Source organism: Schistocerca serialis, chromosome 4, assembly GCF_023864345.2.
Source record: "Schistocerca serialis cubense isolate TAMUIC-IGC-003099 chromosome 4, iqSchSeri2.2, whole genome shotgun sequence".
NCBI lineage: Eukaryota > Metazoa > Arthropoda > Insecta > Orthoptera > Acrididae > Schistocerca > Schistocerca serialis.
The window spans coordinates 795,017,778-795,038,570 of record NC_064641.1 but is presented as its reverse complement, the minus strand read 5'-3'; the positions used below and the strand labels follow the sequence as shown (position 1 = coordinate 795,038,570).

The following is a 20,793-nucleotide window of genomic DNA, read 5'->3' as shown; positions in this document are numbered from 1 at the left end:
CGCGATCCAGCAAGGGGCGTACCAAGACTGCTTCCGGAAATGGCGTTGGGATAAGTTTATCAATTATGGAGGATATTACACTCCTGGAAATTGAAATAAGAACACCGTGAATTCATTGTCGCAGGAAGGGGAAACTTTATTGACACATTCCTGGGGTCAGATACATCACATGATCACACTGACAGAACCACAGGCACATAGACACAGGCAACAGAGCATGCACAATGTCGGCACTAGTACAGTGTATATCCACCTTTCGCAGCAATGCAGGCTGCTATTCTCCCATGGAGACGATCGTAGAGATGCTGGATGTAGTCCTGTGGAACGGCTTGCCATGCCATTTCCACCTGGCGCCTCAGTTGGACCAGCGTTCGTGCTGGACGTGCAGACTGCGTGAGACGACGCTTCATCCAGTCCCAAACATGCTCAATGGGGGACAGATCCGGAGATCTTGCTGGCCAGGGTAGTTGACTTACACCTTCTAGAGCACGTTGGGTGGCACGGGATACATGCGGACGTGCATTGTCCTGTTGGAACAGCAAGTTCCCTTGCCGGTCTAGGAATGGTAGAACGATGGGTTCGATGACGGTTTGGATGTACCGTGCACTATTCAGTGTCCCCTCGACGATCACCAGTGGTGTACGGCCAGTGTAGGAGATCGCTCCCCACACCATGATGCCGGGTGTTGGCCCTGTGTGCCTCGGTCGTATGGAGTCCTGATTGTGGCGCTCACCTACACGGCGCCAAACACGCATACGACCATCATTGGCACCAAGGCAGAAGCGACTCTCATCGCTGAAGACGACACGTCTCCATTCGTCCCTCCATTCACGCCTGTCGCGACACCACTGGAGGCGGGCTGCACGATGTTGGGGCGTGAGCGGAAGACGGCCTAACGGTGTGCGGGACCGTAGCCCAGCTTCATGGAGACGGTTGCGAATGGTCCTCGCCGATACCCCAGGAGCAACAGTGTCCCTAATTTGCTGGGAAGTGGCGGTGCGGTCCCCTACGGCACTGCGCAGGATCCTACGGTCTTGGCGTGCATCCGTGCGTCGCTGCGGTCCGGTCCCAGGTCGACGGGCACGTGCACCTTCCGCCGACAACTGGCAACAACTTCGATGTACTGTGGAGACCTCACGCCCCACGTGTTGAGCAATTCGGCGGTACGTCCACCCGGCCTCCCGCATGCCCATTATACGCCCTCGCTCAAAGTCCGTCAACTGCACATATGGTTCACGTCCACGCTGTCGCGGCATGCTACCAGTGTTAAAGACTGCGATGGAGCTCCGTATGCCACGGCAAACTGGCTGACACTGACGGCGGCGGTGCACAAACGCTGCGCAGCTAGCGCCATTCGACGGCCAACACCGCGGTTCCTGGTGTGTCCGCTGTGCCGTGCGTGTGATCATTGCTTGTACAACCCCCTCGCAGTGTCCGGAGCAAGTATGGTGGGTCTGACACACCGGTGTCAATGTGTTCTTTTTTCCATTTCCAGGAGTGTATTTCGAAAGAGACCCTGCACAATAAGTAAAGGGTAAGCGTAAAAAAATTTTGTAGACAAAGTTCCGGAATTTTTTGAACAGCTCTCCTAAGTTCGAACATGCATGCACTGAGCCTATTTTGTGTGTTTGACAGTCGAATAACATTTGGAAATTTGTGGTAAGTTCGTAGGGGACCGAACTGGTGAGGTCATCGGTTCCTAGGCTTACACACTGCTTAATCTAACTTAAACTAACTTACGCTAACGACAACACACACACACCCCCATGCCTGAGGGTGGACTCGAACCTCCGACGGGGGGAGCCACGCGAACCGTGGTAAGGCGCCTGAGACTCCGCGGCGAATATTTACAGACCTTCATAGTGGCCAGGGCTCGACATCATTTGAATGGGCATTGTCTAGAGTGACAGATTTATAAATCTTTTGTATATATATTCAAATCTACTATTAGCAATAAATTAATTAATTCTCTGTTCGTGAACGTCATCTGTTCCTCGCTGCTGTGTCCACTAAGGAACGTGCAAAGGAAGTCATAACACATACCACTCGGCCTCGGCTACGATATGAGCAGCAAACGGCAGGCGTCAAGATGACAGAACAGTAGAGCAACGAGTGGCAAGGATTACGATAAAGGGGGCAAGCGATATTTTCCATCACTTCCTAATATGGCGTCATCACATGAACTAGCTGAGCTCTTCATTTTGAGTGAAACCAGCTGGTTTCGGAAACAGTGTCACGATTAAATCATTCGCCGTTGCCAAACTGCCACAACAGTCAATTCACTTCCAATTCCTTGTCATGCTTCCTTTCTTTATGTATATGGATCCTGAATCCTTAGCATGGTCCTTTTATTTCGTGTTTCGTCATGGATGATAACCACATCAAAGACAGCACACACACACACACACACACACACACACAGCGATGCTAACGAAATACACACACAACACTAATGAAACACTACTGGACCCTTGTGCACAAGACGCGGTTCCGTGTCACATATACAGTTATTATGATCACTGAGACTGGACAAACACCGAGCGAGGTGGCGCAGTGGCTAGCACACTGGACTCGCATTCGGAAGGACGACGGTTCAATCCCGCGTCCGGCCATCCTGATTTAGGTTTTCCGTGATTTCCCTAAATCACTCCAGGCAAATGCCGGGTTGGTTCCTTTGAAAGGGCACGGCCGACTTCCTTCTCCGTCCTTCCCTAATCTGATGAGACCGATGACCTCGCTGTTTGGTCTCTTCCCCCAAACCAACCAACCAACCAACTGGACAAACTTTGCACCATATTGCATAAATTAATCATTGCAGTCGCTTGTCCTGTTTCAGAGCCGGCCGAAGTGGCCGTGCGGTTAAAGGCGCTGCAGTCTGGAGCCGCAAGACCGCTACGGTCGCAGGTTCGAATCCTGCCTCGGGCATGGATGTTTGTGATGTCCTTAGGTTAGTTAGGTTTAACTAGTTCTAAGTTCTAGGGGACTAATGACCTCAGCAGTTGAGTCCCATAGTGCTCAGAGCCATTTGAACCATTTGAACCTGTTTCAGAGGAAACCTCTCAGCCTGCAAGATCCGGGCAATCATAGAGGGTGGGATTGTTGATAGATGGAAGGTCCAGCGTTAGGCGCGTTATGGAGCCACTTAGGGACATGGCTGTCAAGAAGGGGAAGAAAGCCAATGCACTCTCCGTGTGTATACCGGCTGGAGTCATTACAGACGTGGAATTGGTCCTTCCAGATGCCATGAGAACCACAGAGTGCAGCCAACTGCAGGTGGTGGCTCACGTCGGTACTAATGATGTGTGTCACTTTGGATCGGAAGAGATTCTCTCTGGTTTCGAGCGGCTAACAGAAGTGGTAAAGGCTGCAGTTCTGTTTGCGAGATGAAGGCAGAGCTGACCATTCGCAACATAGTCGACAGGTCGATTGCAGACTTCTGATACAGAACCGAGTGGAGGGTCTGAATCAGAGGCTCTGACGTTTCTGCGTCCGTGTAGGCTGCAGATTCCTCGATTTGCGCCATAGGGTGGTTGGGTTTCGGGTTCTGCTGAATAGGTCAGGAGTCCACTATACGCAGGGGCGGCTACACGGGTAGCATGGCGTGGCGTGAACTGGGCGGTGTTTGGTGTTAGAGGTTCTCGGGAAAACGCAAAAAGGGCTTCAGTCACACAGGGTGCAGGCTGAACACAGGAAGATCGTAGATACAGGAACGATCGATATAACAGCTCTAACTTGTCGTATCTGTGTTGGGAAAGTAACAGAGCTCCAAGCGCTAATAGAAAGCACTGATGCTCAAATCGTTAGAGGCACTGAAAGCTGGCTAACGCTGGAGATAAGCTCAGCAGAAATTTTTGCGACGAACCTAACGGTGTTCCGAAAGGAGAAGCTAAACACGGTTAGCGGTGGCGTGTTTGTTGCTGTTAGATGTACTTTATCTTGTTGCGAAATTGAATGTTCAAATGTGTGTGAAATCTTATGGGACTTAACTGCTAAGGTCATCAGTCCCTAAGCTTTCACACTACTTAACCTAATTATCCCAAGGACAAACACACACACCCATGCCCGAGGGAGGACTCTGACATCCGCCGGGACCAGCCGCACAGTCCATGACTGCAGCGCCTCAGACCGCTCGGCTAATCCCGCGCGGCAGATGTGGCTTGAATTCAAAGAAATAGTATCGGCAGCAGTTGAGAGATTCATACTAAATAAATTAACAAACGACGGAACCGATCTCCCATGGTACACTAAACGGGTCAGAACACTGTTGCAGAAACAACGAAAAAAACATGCCAAATTTAAACAGACGCAAAATCTCCAAGACTGGCGATCTCTTACAGAAGCTCGAAATTTAGCGCGGATTTCAATGCGAGAAGCTTATGATAGTTTCCACAACGAAACTTTGTCTCGAAACCTGGCGGAAAATCCAAAGAGATTTTGGTTTAAGTGAAGTATGCTAGCGGCAAGACAATCAATGCCTTCTCTGCGGGATAGCAATGGAGGTGCTTTCGAAGACAGTGCTGCCAGAGCAGAGTTACTAAACACAGCCTTCCGAAATTCCTTCATCAAAGAAGACGACGTAAAATCAAGAACAGCTGCCAACATGAGGAACATAGAAGTAGATAACCTCGGAGTAGTGGCTCTGAGCACTATGGGACTCAACATCTGAGGTCATCAGTCCTCTAGAACTTAGAACTACTTAAACCTAACTAACCTAAGGACATCACACACATCCATGCCCGAGGCAGGATTCGAACCTGCGACCGTAGCAGTTACGCGGCTCCGGACTGAAGTGCCTAGAACCGCACGGCCACCGCAGCCGGCCTAACCTCGGAGCAGCGAAGCAACTTAAATCACTTAATGAAAGCAAGTCTTCTGGTCCAGACTGTATACCAATTGGGTTCCTTTCAGAGTAAGCAGGTGAAATAGCTCCATACTTAACAATCATATACAACCGTTCGCTCGACGAAATATCCGTACCCAAAGACTGGAAAGCTGCACAGGTCACACCAACATTCAAGAAAGTTAGTAGGAGTAATCCACTAATTTACAGGCTCATATCATTAACGTCGATATGCAGCAGGATTTTGGAACATATATTGCGTTCGAACATTACGAATTACCTCGAAGAAAACGGTCTGTTGACACAAAGTCAACACGGATTTATAAACATCGTTCTTGTGAAACACAACTAGCTCTTTACTCGCACGAAATGTTGAGTGCTATTGACAAGGGATTTCAAATGGATTCCGTATTTCTGAATTTCCGGAAGGCTTTTGACACTGTACCACACAAGCAGCTTCTAGTGAAATTGCGTGCTTATTGAATATCGTCTCAGTTATGCGACTGGATTCGTGATTTCTTGTCATGGAGGTCACAGTTCGTATTAATTGACGGAAAGTAATCGAGTGAAACAGAAGTGATTTCTGATGTTCCCCAAGGTAGTGTTATAGGACCTTTGCTGTTCCTTATCGATATAAACGATTTGTGAGACAATCTGAGCGGCCGTCAGGTTGTTTGCAGATGATGCTGTCGCTTATCCAGAAGTAAAGTCATCAGAAGTTCAAAACAAATTGCCAAACGATTTAGAAAAGATATCTGTATGGTGCGAAAATTGGCAATTGACCATAAAGAACGAACAGTGTCAGGTCATCCAGATGAGTGCTAAAAGGAATCCATTAAACTTCGGTTACACGATAAATGAGTCAAATCTAAAGGCGGTAAATTCAACTAAATACCTAGGAATTACAATTACGAATAAATTAAATTGGAAGGAACACATAGAAAATGTTATGGGGAAGGCTAACCAAAGACTGCGTTTTATTGGCAGGAGACTTAGAAAGTGTAAAAGATCTACTAAAGAGACTGCCTACACTACGCTTGTCCGTCCTCTTTTAGAATACTGCTGCTCGTTGTGGGATCCTTACCAGATAGGGCTGACAGAATACATCGAAAAAGTTCAAAGAAGAGCAGCACGTTTCGTATTATCGCGAAATAGGGGAGAGAGAGTCACTGAAATGATACAAGATTTAGGATGGACATCATTAAAATAAAGTCGTTTTTCGTTGAGGAGGAATCTTCACACGAAATTCCAATCATCAACTTTCTCCTCCGACTGCGAAAATATTTGGTTGACGCCGACCTACATAGGTGGAAACAATTACCATGATAAAATAAGGGAAATCAGTGCTCGCAAGGAAAGATGTAGATGTTCGATCTTTCTGCGCGCTATACGAGATTGGAATAACAGAGAATTGTGAAGGTGGTTCGATGAAGCCTCCGCCAGGCACTTGAAAGTGATTTGCAGAGTATTCATGTAGATGCAGATGTAGACTGGGTCAGGTGAGTCATAAATACAATAATCTTCCGCAACCAGGCTTGTACTAGGCTGTAGGTTCGAATCTCTTCAACCGCAGTAAAATTTTTAATTTTTGTAAATCTGATCAAGGGGCTTGGATTATTATTTTTAATTAATCAATTGATTTAAATGTATTTTTTTATTCCTAGTACTTTGCCGCGTCAGTTTCATCATCGCGTTGACATTCTTATTGGCTTTTATTTTTCTTCCTATGATTCTTTTTTCGTTTAGAATCTGCTTGTGTCGTCTATAATATGCAAACATTTGCCAACCAAAATTGCTCATCGGCTGGCAATGCGGCAGCACTTGTAGACAGTGTCAGGTTAGTTTCAGGAAACCAATGATAACGACAAATTACACTTTGCTTTCACCGCTAAAATTGGAAGTTCTGTGCCTTGAGTTTGCTCGAAGGGCTATCCTTAAACGCCGTGAACAAACCGATGGTTAGCTTAGTTGTGTCGCAGATGGCTGATCACCGTTTTCTCGGATACTAGTACATTGCAAATCACGAGGTTGTGTTTAGGTTGCGACATTGTAATGCATACATGCATTCCCTTCACGTGTTTAGGCCAAGTATTACTCATATTTATGCGATCGGGAATGCTCAGTAGCAGCCAGGCTACATGTACATCTGACAATTATGCGACAGCAAGGAGCATTAATGATAATATCATAGGAGGCAATGTTGTGCAACCTTAGTAGGGACAAGATCCGAGTATTCGGGAGTAGGATATTACAATCTGAGACAGTGTTCCGAGACAAACTTCCGTCACAATATCCGCAAACATGACGTCAGATCCGCCTAGCGACAGCGATCTGAATGCCCATTGGCTGATATATATATATATATATATATATATAGGGTGAGTCACCTAACATTACCGCTGGATATATTTCGTAAACCACATCAAATACTGACGAATCGATTCCACAGACCTAACGTGAGGAGAGGGGCTAGTGTAATTGGTTAATACAAACCCTACCTAATGTCCATCACCGTTCCCTTTGGGTCCCTACGTAATTCGGTGCTCTCCGATGCACACGATCGAACAGCGGAGTGGTACTGAAGCGTCAACTTTAGGTTACAATATCTCCGGATGTAATTAACATTTTACAATGCAACAAACGGCACTGATTACGTATTTGTTTATATGTTCAGATGTGCTAACAAAACTAACGGGGATCCATTTAAAAAACCTAGGTTTGTGTTAAAAAACATACTTCCGTGCATTTTTGTATGGTTTGTATTAAACAATTACACTAGTCCCTCTCCTCACGTTCGGTCTGTGGAATCGGTTCGTCAGTATTTGATGTGGTTTACGAAATAAACTCCTGGAAATTGAAATAAGAAAACCGTGAATTCATTGTTCCAGGAAGGGGAAACTTTATTGACACATTCCTGGGGTCAGATACATCACATGATCACACTGACAGAACCACAGGCACATAGACACAGGCAACAGAGCATGCACAATGTCGGCACTAGTACAGTGTATATCCACCTTTCGCAGCAATGCAGGCTGCTATTCTCCCATGGAGACGATCGTAGAGATGCTGGATGTAGTCCTGTGGAACGGCTTGCCATGCCATTTCCACCTGGCGCCTCAGTTGGACCAGCGTTCGTGCTGGACGTGCAGACCGCGTGAGACGACGCTTCATCCAGTCCCAAACATGCTCAATGGGGGACAGATCCGGAGATCTTGCTGGCCAGGGTAGTTGATTTACACCTTCTAGAGCACGTTGGGTGGCACGGGATACATGCGGACGTGCATTGTCCTGTTGGAACAGCAAGTTCCCTTGCCGGTCTAGGAATGGTGGAACGATGGGTTCGATGACGGTTTGGATGTACCGTGCACTATTCAGTGTCCCCTCGACGATCACCAGTGGTGTACGGCCAGTGTAGGAGATCGCTCCCCACACCATGATGCCGGGTGTTGGCCCTGTGTGCCTCGGTCGTATGCAGTCCTGATTGTGGCGCTCACCTGCACGGCGCCAAACACGCATACGACCATCATTGGCACCAAGGCAGAAGCGACTCTCATCGCTGAAGACGACACGTCTCCATTCGTCCCTCCATTCACGCCTGTCGCGACACCACTGGAGGCGGGCTGCACGATGTTGGGGCGTGAGCGGAAGACGGCCTAACGGTGTGCGGGACCGTAGCCCAGCTTCATGGAGACGGTTGCGAATGGTCCTCGCCGATAGCCCAGGAGCAACAGTGTCCCTAATTTGCTGGGAAGTGGCGGTGCGGTCCCCTACGGCACTGCGTAGGATCCTACGGTCTTGGCGTGCATCCGTGCGTCGCTGCGGTCCGGTCCCAGGTCGACGGGCACGTGCACCTTCCGCCGACCACTGGCGACAACATCGATGTACTGTGGAGACCTCACGCCCCACGTGTTGAGCAATTCGGCGGTACGTCCACCCGGCCTCCCGCATGTCCACTATACGCCCTCGCTCAAAGTCCGTCAACTGCACATACGGTTCACGTCCACGCTGTCGCGGCATGCTACCAGTGTTAAAGACTGCGTATGCCACGGCAAACTGGCTGACACTGACGGCGGCGGTGCACAAATGCTGCGCAGCTAGCGCCATTCGACGGCCAACACCGCGGTTCCTGGTGTGTCCGCTGTGCCGTGCGTGTGATCATTGCTTGTACAGCCCTCTCGCAGTGTCCGGAGCAAGTATGGTGGGTCTGACACACCGGTGTCAATGTGTTCTTTTTTCCATTTCCAGGAGTGTATATCCAGCGGTAACGTTAGGTGACTCACCCTATATATATATATATATATATATATATATATATATATATATATATATATATATATATGTGTGTGTGTGTGTGTGTAGGAAGTGTCTTTATTGGCTGAGGGAGGAAGGTGGGGTGTCTCTTGTGCGTCGGGAAGACAGGGCGAGTTAGAAGCGAGGCGCCACTCAAGAACGCACGGTCGAGTAACCGGAGGCGGCTCCAAAAGAACGGTTGAGAGTAAATACAGCAGTGATAAACAAAGTATACAGTGAAGGTATTAATTATAAGTGAACAAGTGAACGCCACGTGTCGTGGGCAGTATCTATAAAAACGTGTTGTAAAGGGTTGAGTATAACGACGTAGCCAAGAGACGACATATTGGAAGGTGTGTGACATGTGTTTCAAAGGATTCTTCATTAAAACGAGTATATTAAAAAACGTTGTTAACACACCCCACTTCAGCAGGATCACATTGAACATGGCGCCTGAGCACTACTACCGTGCGACGAGGGACAACCGAAGCAGCAAGACACCAGGTTAGTGATACAGAAACCAGAGAAGTAGGCAGAGTCGCTTCCTTCTCGCTACAATGCCACAGAGGGCATTGTAACATGAGTTTAAATTCAGGGCTACAAAACGCGTCGTCTGCCGCAGTTCATTCACTGTTCACTTAAAAATCAGCTGTCGTCAGAGCATATCGCATTTCTGTCAGATCTCGCGGCAGCCGGTTCCAGTAATGCATTACACATTGACAGCATTTGTGAAGTACCTGCCGTGTTTCTGTGTCGCCTATAGCTGAACGGTAGCCGGCAACGGATGTGGCGACACTGTAGCGGAAAGTGACAGACGTCAACTGTCAGGTAATTTTAATCGAACTGTAGGTTTTTTGCTTATACAACATCTAAGACAGGCTTGTAAGTACATAGTTGGACACCATCGATACACATGATGCACGCGGCGGCGAGGCATCTCGGCGAGCGAGAAACAGCGCAAGAGCGCTGACTTACAAAGCAAAACGCCAATAGGGTGACGTAATCGGCCGCGAGAGGCGTAAAACATTTGAATCCGATCGTAATCGCGCCGCCGTGCGAGAGGGAGCTTATACAAGGGTAATCCCAAAAGTAAGGTCTCCTATTTTTTTATAAGTACATAGACTATTTCTACAATGGTTTATATCAGTTTATAGCTTGAACATTTAGATATTTTTCGACATAATCACCATTTCTGTAGACGCTGTGGCAGTTTTTGTATGCCCACGTCATGGCAGCTCGCCGCCATCCTGTTCAAAAAGTCATGAACCCTTTTTTTCACCTCATCGTCGGAGCTGAATCGCTTTCCGGCCTTGTCACTGGGCGCCAAGTCAAGACTATAGGGTGGGTGTGTGATTATGTTCCACTGAAACTGTTGCAGGAGAGCAACGGGTTGCCGAGCGATGTGTGGGCGAGCGTTGTCATGGAGAACGTGTACGCCCTTGCTCAACATTCCTCTTCTACGGTTCTGAATTGACCATTTGAGTTTTTTCAGTCTCGCAGTACCTGTCAGCGTTAATTGTGGCCCCAGTGGGCATAAAGTCGACCAACAGTACCCCTTTCCGATCCCAAAAAACGGTTGTCATGACTTTACCGGCAGACTGTGTTTGTTTGAATTTCTGCGGCTTTTGCGAAAAAGGACGCCGCCACTGGCGTGATTGTTGCTTGGTCTCAGGTGCAAACTGGTATGCCCAGGTTTCGTCACCCGTGACAATTGAGTCCAGAAAGTTGTCCCGTTCGGCTGCAAGGCGGTGAAGAAACGCGCGGGAAGCATCAGCTCGTTGCCACATGTGGTCCTCAGTCAGCATGCGTGGCACCCATTTTCCGCACACCTTCCGGTAGTTCAATGTTTCCGTTAAAATTCTGCGAGCGGTGCTTCGGGAAACCTCAGGAACCAACGTGCAGAGATCATCCAGGGTGATCCGCCGATCTTCAGGCACGCTTTGCTCAACTTTCAACACTGTCTCCAAAGAAATTGACGGTCTCCCGCTCCTTTGTTCGTCGTGAATATCTATCCGACCAGCTGCAAACTCTCTACACCACTTATGAACATTTTTGACATCCATGCAGGACTCATCATATAGTTCTGTCAATTGGCGATGGATTTCAATCGGCGCAGTGCCCTTTGCGTTCAAAAACCGAACAACTGCGCGCAATTCGCACTTGGCGGTAACATCCAACGGGAGCTCCATTCTCAACAGCTGCCAAGCCAAGACTGAGCGCCTCAGCGCGGCGTGCGCATGTTTACACACAGCGCTTGAAGCACTCTTCATAACGGTGTGACCAACTGCCACACAAACAGAGTTCTGTACTTATAAAAAAAAAAAATAGGAGACCTTACTTTTGCGATTACCTTCGTAACTTGATGGTTGTTAACGCGAAATGTATGTTTGGCGGCAGTAGGATCTTTCTGCAATCAGCTTCAAATGCCGGTTCCGTAAATTTTCTCAAGAGTGTTCTTCGAAAAGAAAGTCACCTTCCCCCCAGGGATTCCCGTCTGAGTTCCCGAAGCTTCTCCATAAGACTTGCGTGTCATTCGAACCTTCCAGTATCATATCTAGCCGCCCGCCTCAGAATTGCTTCGATGTCTTCCTTCAGTCCGACCTCGTACGGATCACAAACACTCCAGTAGTACTCCAGAATAGGTCGCAAGGGCGTCCTACACGCGGTGTCCTTTACTGCTGAACCACACTTACCTAAAATCCTCCCAATTAACTGAAGTCGGCCATTCATCTTCCCTGCCGCAATCCTCACATGCTTGTTCCATTTCATATCACTCTGCAATGTTAAGCCAAGATGCTTAAACGGCATGACTGTGTCAAGCAAGGCACTTCTACATCTGTATCCGAACATCAAGGGCTTTTTTTCTACTCATTTGCATGAACTTAATTTTTCTACATTTATAGCCAGCTGCCATCCATCACACCAACTAGAAATTTTGTCTAAGTCATCTTGTATTATCCTACAGTCAATCCTTACCGTACACCACACCTTACCGTACACCACAGTTTCATCAGCAAAGAACCGCAGATTGCTGCCCATCCTGTCCGCCAAATCGTTTATGTATACAGAGAACAACAGCGGTTCTTTCACATTTTCAAAAAATGGTTCAAATGGCTCTGAGCACTATGGGACTTAACTACTGAGGTCATCAGTCCCCTAGAACTTAGAACTACTTAAACCTAACTAACCTAAGGACATCACACACATCCATGCCCGAGGCAGGATTCGAACCTGCGACCGGTGCGGTCGCGCGGCTCCAGACTGAAGCGCCTAGAACCGCTCGGCCACACTGGCCGGCCTTTCACACTTTCTTGGGGCACTCCCGACGATACACTTGTCTCTGATGAACACTCGCCGTCGAGGACAACATACTGGTTTCCATTACTTAAGACGTTTTCGAGGCACTCTCATATCAGGGAACCTATTAACGTATGCTATCATCTACGTTAACAGTCTGCAGTGGGGTACCGTGTCAAATGCTTTTCGTAAATCTAGAAATAGGGAATCTGCTTGTTGCACTTCATCCATAGTTCGCAGCATATCATGTGGCAAACTGTGATTCACAAGAGCGATATTTTCTGAACCGGTTCGTGGACGTAAGTTTTTCGGTCCCCTAATAAATTTATCACATTCGAACTCGGAATATATTCTAGAATTTTGCAGCAAACCGATGGTAGGGATATTGCTCAGTTATTCTACGGGTCCGTTATTTTATCCTTCTTCTATACAGGAGTCGCCTGCGCTTTTTTCCAGTCACTTGGGGCTTTGCGCTGGGCAAGAGATTCGCGATAAATGCAAGCTAGGTAAGAGACCACTGTCGTAGAGTAGACCCCTACTCTTTGTAAAGCCGAATTGGGATTCTTTCCGGGTCTGGCGACCTATTCATTTTCGTCAGTTCTTGCAGTTGCTTCTCTACGCCATGAATACATATTACTATGTCGTCCACACGGGACAATTCACCGAATGAAAAGAAAACATGGCCAACGATACATTTGTATCTTTTGCGGAGCCCGCTACTTCGTCGATACTGCTTCAGCAACACAACTTCACACTTACGGAGGAGCTAATTGAAAGTCATTAAAAAATGTAACCTGTTCACTAGAATTATAATGAATAAATAATCACACACCAATGGAAAAAAATCACAACACCAATTAATGTAGACTAATGAAATTTTGGGAATACATTTATCTAGGTAACATATTTAAGTGATTAATATTACAAGATCACAGGTTGGTGTATGTGCGATACAAACTTTTGCACATGTGAAATGCAGGTACACTAATAACTGGTGTAATTGCCAGCGTGCTGTATGCAAGCATGCGAACATGCATGCACTGTAACTTCCTGGCAGATTAAAACTGTGTGCCGGACCGAGACTCGAACTCGGGACCTTTGCCTTTCACAGCAAGTGCTCTACCAACTGAGCTACCCAAGCACGACTCATGCCCCGTCCTCACAGCTTTAATTCCGCCGGTAACCCGTCTCCTACCTTCCAAACTTCACAGAAGCTCTCCTGCGAACCTTGCAGAACTAGCACTCCTGATAGAGCACTTGCCTGTGAAAGGCAAAGGTCCCGAGTTCGAGTCTCGGTCCGCCACACAGTTTTAATCTGCCAGGAAGTTTGATATCGGCGCACACTCCGCTGTAGAGTGAAAATTTCATTCTATACATGCATTTTGATGTACAGGTGGCGGCTGTCATTTTGTGGGATGGAGTTCCATGCCTGTTGCACTTGGTCGGTCGATACAGAGTTAGTGGATGATGCTGGAATTGTCGTCCGATGATGTCCCATATGTGCTCGATTGGACACAGATCTGGAGATCGAGCAGGCCAATGTAACATGTCGATACCCTGTAGAGCATGTTGGGTTACAACAGCAGCATGTGGGCGAGCATTATCCTGTTGGAGTACGCCCACCGGAATGCTGTTCGCAAAAGACAGGTCGGACCACTAGATTGACGTACGAACTGGCAGTCAATATGCGTGGGATAACCACGTGAGCGCTCCTGCTGTCATAAGAAATCGCACCCCAGACCATAATTCCAGGGGTAGGTCCAGTGTGTCTAGCACACAGACAGGTTGTTTGCAGGCGCTCAACTGGCCTTCTAACCAAAACACGGCCTTCACTGGCACTGAGGCAGAACCAGCTTTCATCAGCAAACACAACAGACCTCCACTCTGTCCTCCAATGAACTCTCGATTGACACCACTGAAGAAGCAAATGGCGGTTGTTTGGGTCAGTGGAATGCGCGCTACAGGGCATCTGTCTCGGAGCTGCCCTTGAAGCAACCGATTTGTAACAGTTGGTTGTTTCACTATGGTGCCAGCTGCTGCTCAAAGTACGTATCAGACCCATAAGCCGAACACGAAGGTCTTCCCTCTAGGTGGACGTCCGGAGTCAAGTCTTCTGTGACAACCGCTGCCAGCTACCATGTACACTGGCTACGTTCCTGCCAAGTCTTTCAGCAATATCGCTGACGGAACATCCAGCTTCTTGTAGCCATATTACACGACCTCGTTCAAACACAGCGAGGTGCCACTCTCAAAGGCAATTAACGTTCACGACCGTTACAGCGTGTATTTAAAACAAGCCCGATTTGCAACTTCATAGTGGCACCACTCTTATGCGACTGGCGCGAAATTTGAGTAGACTTATTCTCTCAGATGTGGAAACACGCCTACCAACTTTCGTTTACGTCGCACAACTCCTACATTGTGTTGCGATTTATTTCCGTCAGAGTATGTACTAAAACAGAATGGAACACTATAATATGTACCCTGATTTATATCGGAACACTTTCAGCATTGCAACTCGGAAAGAATAACAATTTGGAAGAACAAGAGAATTGTGGGCGCCACACGATTATCGTCTGCCTTCATCAGCTGCATAACCCTCCTCCTCTTTGTCTAGCGGCAGCGAGAGAGTGGATGGACCTTTCAGTCGGGTGCGCCAGCGCTATTAATCGCTGTTGCTGGCAAGTTATTCGAGTGTAGCGTGTAGATGACCAGCCCCTATGCCCTTCCAACTGCCGCCTGTTACAATGACAGCTGTTAATGTTTTAAATGCCCCATGGTTAACAGTGCGTTTTAGAAGTATCAAGTAGTATGCCTGCAACTAAAATTGTACATAAGATATATACCAAGAATGTTGAAATGCAAGAAAAAGTATCTTATGTGTTACTGTAACCGGTGATTACAGCAGTTACGAACATGTCTCGCCCCTGCAAGTCTCCTTGTTTGTGACAACAATACTAAGAACGCCCTGGTTGGTAATTTGCAGCTGATCCAAAAATTCTATTTACATTGTACAGTGGAGGGACATTATTTCGTAACAATGATTTTTCTTACTATGTGAATGGAGGCAATAAAAGTCAACTGCGGCGGGCAATTTCAGAGATTAGGTTGCACAGGCAATGGTTCAAAATTCGAGATGCGTAGCACCAGTCGTGTTTCAATTAGTAAAATAAGATTTTGTTGGACGTTACCGTTACATATTATAAAAAATTAAAATAACAAAGTTTGAAAAACTGATACATATGGATCCGCAGTTAATCAGTGCTACAGATCCTGTGTGCCATAATTGACTGCGCAGAACATGTAAAACGCTTCCATATGATATTTGTATTTTTCATTATGCAATACAGTGCAGTGCAGCTGTTGTAATTGGAAAATCATTGTGCGCCAGTGCCTCTGGACTGTGAAATTTCTCTGGGTGAGTTAGGAAGGGGGTGGTGGTGGGGGGGGGTGGGGGGGGGGGGAGGGAAGGCTATTGTAATAGCCGATACCAAACTTCTACACCTATGTTAGTGATAACACTATTAAACTATTGTGCTTGTCTGTTTGAATATGACGATCTCCAAAATTACTAAACGAGTTTTCATGAGGCTTTCAAAGGTAAGTTGAGCGTAGCTTGGTCCAATGTATAGACTTTATTTCATCAAAATCGGATCACAAAAAAGATACAGTAATTTAAAGTTTTATCTAGAACTGCTGTGTCTGTCTGAACATTAATACAGGAGTTTTCATGGGATTTTCACAGGTAACATGAGCGTAGTTTGAGGAAACGTATGTACTTTATTTCATCAAAATCGGATCAAGAGAAAAAAAGATATCTAAAGTTTTGTCGTCTGCTCTGCTTAGTAATTATTATGGCATAGTGCAGCAAACAACTAATAGATGGCACTGTTAGTTTTGTAGTACACCAAAGAATCAAGAAACGGCGCTGTTAATTTTTTTTTTTTTAACTCAATGTCATATGTATTTTCGGAAGTTTACGCCAGTGAAAGAATTAAGTGTCGCAATGTTATCTCCATTAATACAAATAACATTGAACTGGTATTGTATTGTATGTTAACCGGGGGCCTAGAAACGACGGAGAGGCTCCGTCCCCGCCACAGCCGCGGTGGGCCACAACCCTACAATGACTGCCGGCCGACGTGGCCGAGCGGTTCTAGGCACTTCAGTCTGGAACTGCGCGACCTTATGGTCGCAGGTTCGAATCCTGCCTCAGGCATGGATGTGTGTGATGTCCTTAGGTTAGTTAGGTTTAAGTTGTTCTAAGTTCTAGGGGACTGATGACCTCAGAAGTTAAGTCCCATAGTGCTCAGAGCCATTTGAACAACTACCGCAGTCCACTTCACCCCTCCACCGCCCCACACCGAACCACTCTCTCAGGGAACATTGAACTTAATTGGCTAGTTGGCTAGGACTGCGTTTCTCAATCTTTTTTCCTTGGTAACATACCAAAGTACGCTTCTAACTTTTGTGACATTCCTAAATGTGATTTTTTCCTAGATGTAAAGAAGCAAAGACATAATATATGTCTGGAACTGCGTGACCGCTACGGTCGCAGGTTCGAATCCTGCCTCAGGCATGGGTGTGTGTGATGTCCTTAGGTTAGTTAGGTTTAATTAGTTCTAAGTTCTAGGGGACTGATGACCTTAGAAGTTAAGTCCCATAGTGCTCAGAGCCATTTGAAACAACCCATAGTGCTCAGAGCCATAATATATGTACAATACATTTTTTTATTATTATGTGTACAATCATCCATAATGATGGGCGATTTCTTTGCTAATAGGGCTACTCCAAGAAATGATTTGGTGACAATATTTTTTATAGTCCAGGTATTTTATACATGAAAGATTAGAAGGCATTAAAAGTTTCTCGACGTACCTAACATGTATTCACGAAGCAACAGTACACTGTGACACGGCAAGTTAGGATATATTGAGTTACTGGTTTTGCTTTGGCCTTTGTCAGCAGTAGGCACACATACACACACGCACACGTATTCTCACGCAAACGCAACTTGCACACACATCCGCAGTCTCAGAGTGTGGTTTCAGTTCTCTCAGACTGCAGACGTGTGTGCAAGTTGTGTTTGCATGAGTGCGTGTGTGCATGTGTGCCTACTTCTGACAAAGGCCTTATTGGCCGAAAGCTATGATTGTGTGAATCTTTTGGTTGTGCCTATTGCGACTCAGCATCTCTGCTATATGGTCTGTAGCAACTTTCCTTCTCTGATATTGTTAAATTCTACAATAGTGAGAACATGTATAAGATTATTGTTTTCTGTGAGGGTTAGCCATAACATTTTAATTATCACCTTGAAAAAGTAAATATTGTTATTAATTTGTTCCTTCAGTAATATTTATGAAAATAGCTGCTGTGATCTCAAACCATTAAGAAAGAAATGATTTTGTATTTAATTTTCCTGGTACACATTGAAATTGCCACACTACAGTACTGTAATACACCACCAGACAAGCCAAAACAAAATTGTGGAGAAGGGTCACAACATATTGCTTTGACTCCTCTAGTGGTGTGCCATGGTACGTAGCATGAGGATTTCAATGTGTACCAGGACCACAAACATGTACCTCAAAACAAACAAAAATTAATTATTTAACTTTTATAGGTGATAATTAAAACTTTATGACTACCTCTTAAATATGTAAAGCCTTTCCCAACCACTGAGAGGCTGTCATTATTAGTACTATAACAATAAATCAATGGCAATGTGTTTCCTCACTGACAACCTTTCCGTTTGCAGGGAATACAATGATGAAGCTATTGCTTATGCCCTACCTTTTATCGATGGTAGCTTCAAGGACTCTGAATCCTTTACCCAGCTCAACAATGCCACCTGTTCCTAATGAAGGTAGGTTAGACTTTCAAGTGATCCTTGACAATATTACTGTTCCTTCTTTTAAGCAGGCCCTTAAGTGACTAAAATACAGAGTGATCTCTGTTCCACAGCCATGTATGCTGTAGCGACCTATGCTATAGCTACCAGTTCTTCAAACGCTAAGAGATGACAAAATTGAAGCCTTATTCCTTACTCCTGAATAGATGATCGCATTCCTCTGTTAGCTATATCTCCTTACCAATAACCGGATACACAAATAACGTATTGCCCGCTGTATCATTCCTTACAGGTCGCATGAGCATAGAGAGCTTAAATGCCCTGCAAGAGACAGACCATGATCCTGAAGTGAAACCAGGACTTTTTCAAGGAGACATGGCAATGACCAATGAGGTAAAAAGCAAATTGTATAGAGTGGCCACAGACCACTTCCCATTACCTGAATGATTTCATTCCTTTACTAGCATAATGTGCACATACTGTAACCGATATTATAGTTTTTGCTTTCCAGTGAAACAACGCAGTGAAATGACACTGAGCATATCACATGTACCTCAATTAAATATCCACATGGTAAGGTGTCAGATTATATATTTTATCTAACTCTTAATTTAATGATGCAAATTCTGAAGAAAAGCATTTCTGCTTTGATGAAAATAAAAAAATAGGCTAGTTCATGCTATAATCAATGATGTAAATATGATAATCTTTTGATCTCTGCCATTAAGAAATAATGTATGAAACAGTAACTACTACATTCTTCTCAATCAAAATAGCTGCTAGAATATTGAAATACAATTTTCCTTTATTTTGCCATTTATTAGCTATGTTTCAAAAACTAACTGAAATTGCAGAGGGAATTATTTTGATATTTCATATACTGGGTGCTTCAGACTAACATACAGGTGGCCTTTTTTTTTTTTAATTTCTGCCTAATCTTTTTTGGGTGTAATGTGTTTTAAGCAAACTGATAAGGATGAATCGAATGGTTTATCTGAAATTGGCTGAAGGCTGCTAGAAAATGTATAAAATGAAGTAACTCCAGAATTTCAAGTGGGTACATGAGAAAAGTTAGTTATATTTAAAATCGGACTCAAAACTGAACATTTTTCCATCTGAAAAGTTTTTTGTATAGTGTGTGCTCTTCCTGTAGATGACTATTTGAACACTTACTGGAGAAAATAAATTAAAGTCTGTAGAATAATGGATGTTCTTTTTAAATATTATGAAGTGGGAAAAACTTTGTCTTACCCTTTAATTTTAAATAATCTTTCTTTGTAATTTTTACATTTGCAAGAAGTTATTAGGAAACATCAGATTTTTTGGTTATGGTTTACAGCAATAGTTGTTAAAAATATTTGCCTTATTCTGAGCATAGTCATGCTCACCTTTGCGCATTTTGTGTAGTATCTCTACATCTGGGAGTGGCCAGTGTGTTTTAGTAACTATATCTTTCAGTTGGTATGCAATGGCTTTGATACATCAGCAATATAAATGATAAAGTGTATTAAATTTAGTGACCATGGTTAATAAGTCTTTGGCTGTCCTGCACAAATCCACTGGGCAGGAAAACAATGATTTAAGGTACACCTAGCCACTAAGGAAACCCATCTTGGTGCAACCACATTAATTTTCTAGCAACTTTGTTAGTGCTTTTACGAGAAATTCAGGTTACTGTTCATCATTTAATTATTACTCAAGAAAATAAGGCTTGATAACCTTGTTGTGGATGAATCTACACGAGGTATATATGCTCCATATGATCTGGTTGTCTTGTATTAATGAGGCTTCCCTTCTGGCCAATAGTAAAGACCGTGGATATTTACCTTGCCTTTAGATATGAAAGTGGCTTTGTCAGTACACAGTGGGCAGTTGTGAAGTCCATATTTTTGAGTTAGGAAATAGGTTCAGAAGGATTTATTAGCTAGAAATTAACTTTGCTATATACCTGATAAACATTGTGATACAGAGTAAACAGTTATCATGTAGAATTCTCCAGACAGTATTTCTACTCACCTCAGAATCCCTTGCTATTCTTCACATATAAAGATGCAGGTTGAGATTTATTACAGCACTTCTACCACCTCCAATACATATTCTAACTTGTTTGTTACAAGTATAGGTTGGCTGGACCTAGCCGTTATTGTGAATCCATGGCTCCCATTGCTGAAAATATGACTTGACTTTTCATGTCTCCCTTCATAAGCCCACTCTACTCACAAGTAATCATGTCAATATTGTGTAAAGTTGTAAGGGCTCACAAATTGCCTCCTTGTTAGAATATACAGGGTGAAGAAAAAATTTTGTCACAAAATTTTAACCCTTGATAGCTGATGTCAGCAGGAACTAAAATTACTGATGTTGTGTAGGTTGACAACACACCATTTTTAATTCATGGAAACTTGGCGCCATGTTCTCCAATTGGCTGTGGGATTGCCTTGCTGTCATTCCTCAGTTGACGGTTAGTGCTATGGTTGTCGGTTCACACATATAAACGTCCTTTGCTCCATCA

General features: G+C 45.0%; 1 protein-coding gene across 1 annotated transcript in view; it reads left to right on the top strand.

Moving 5' to 3' along the window:
• The window catches only part of LOC126474772 (uncharacterized), a 225,256-nt gene that overhangs the window by 162,072 nt on the left and 42,391 nt on the right, over window positions 1–20,793 (top strand). The window contains exons 9-10 of the mRNA XM_050102247.1: window positions 18,189–18,296; window positions 18,574–18,674. Of these exons, the coding sequence (XP_049958204.1) occupies window positions 18,189–18,296; window positions 18,574–18,674 (209 nt within the window). The remainder of the gene's footprint in view (window positions 1–18,188; window positions 18,297–18,573; window positions 18,675–20,793) is intronic.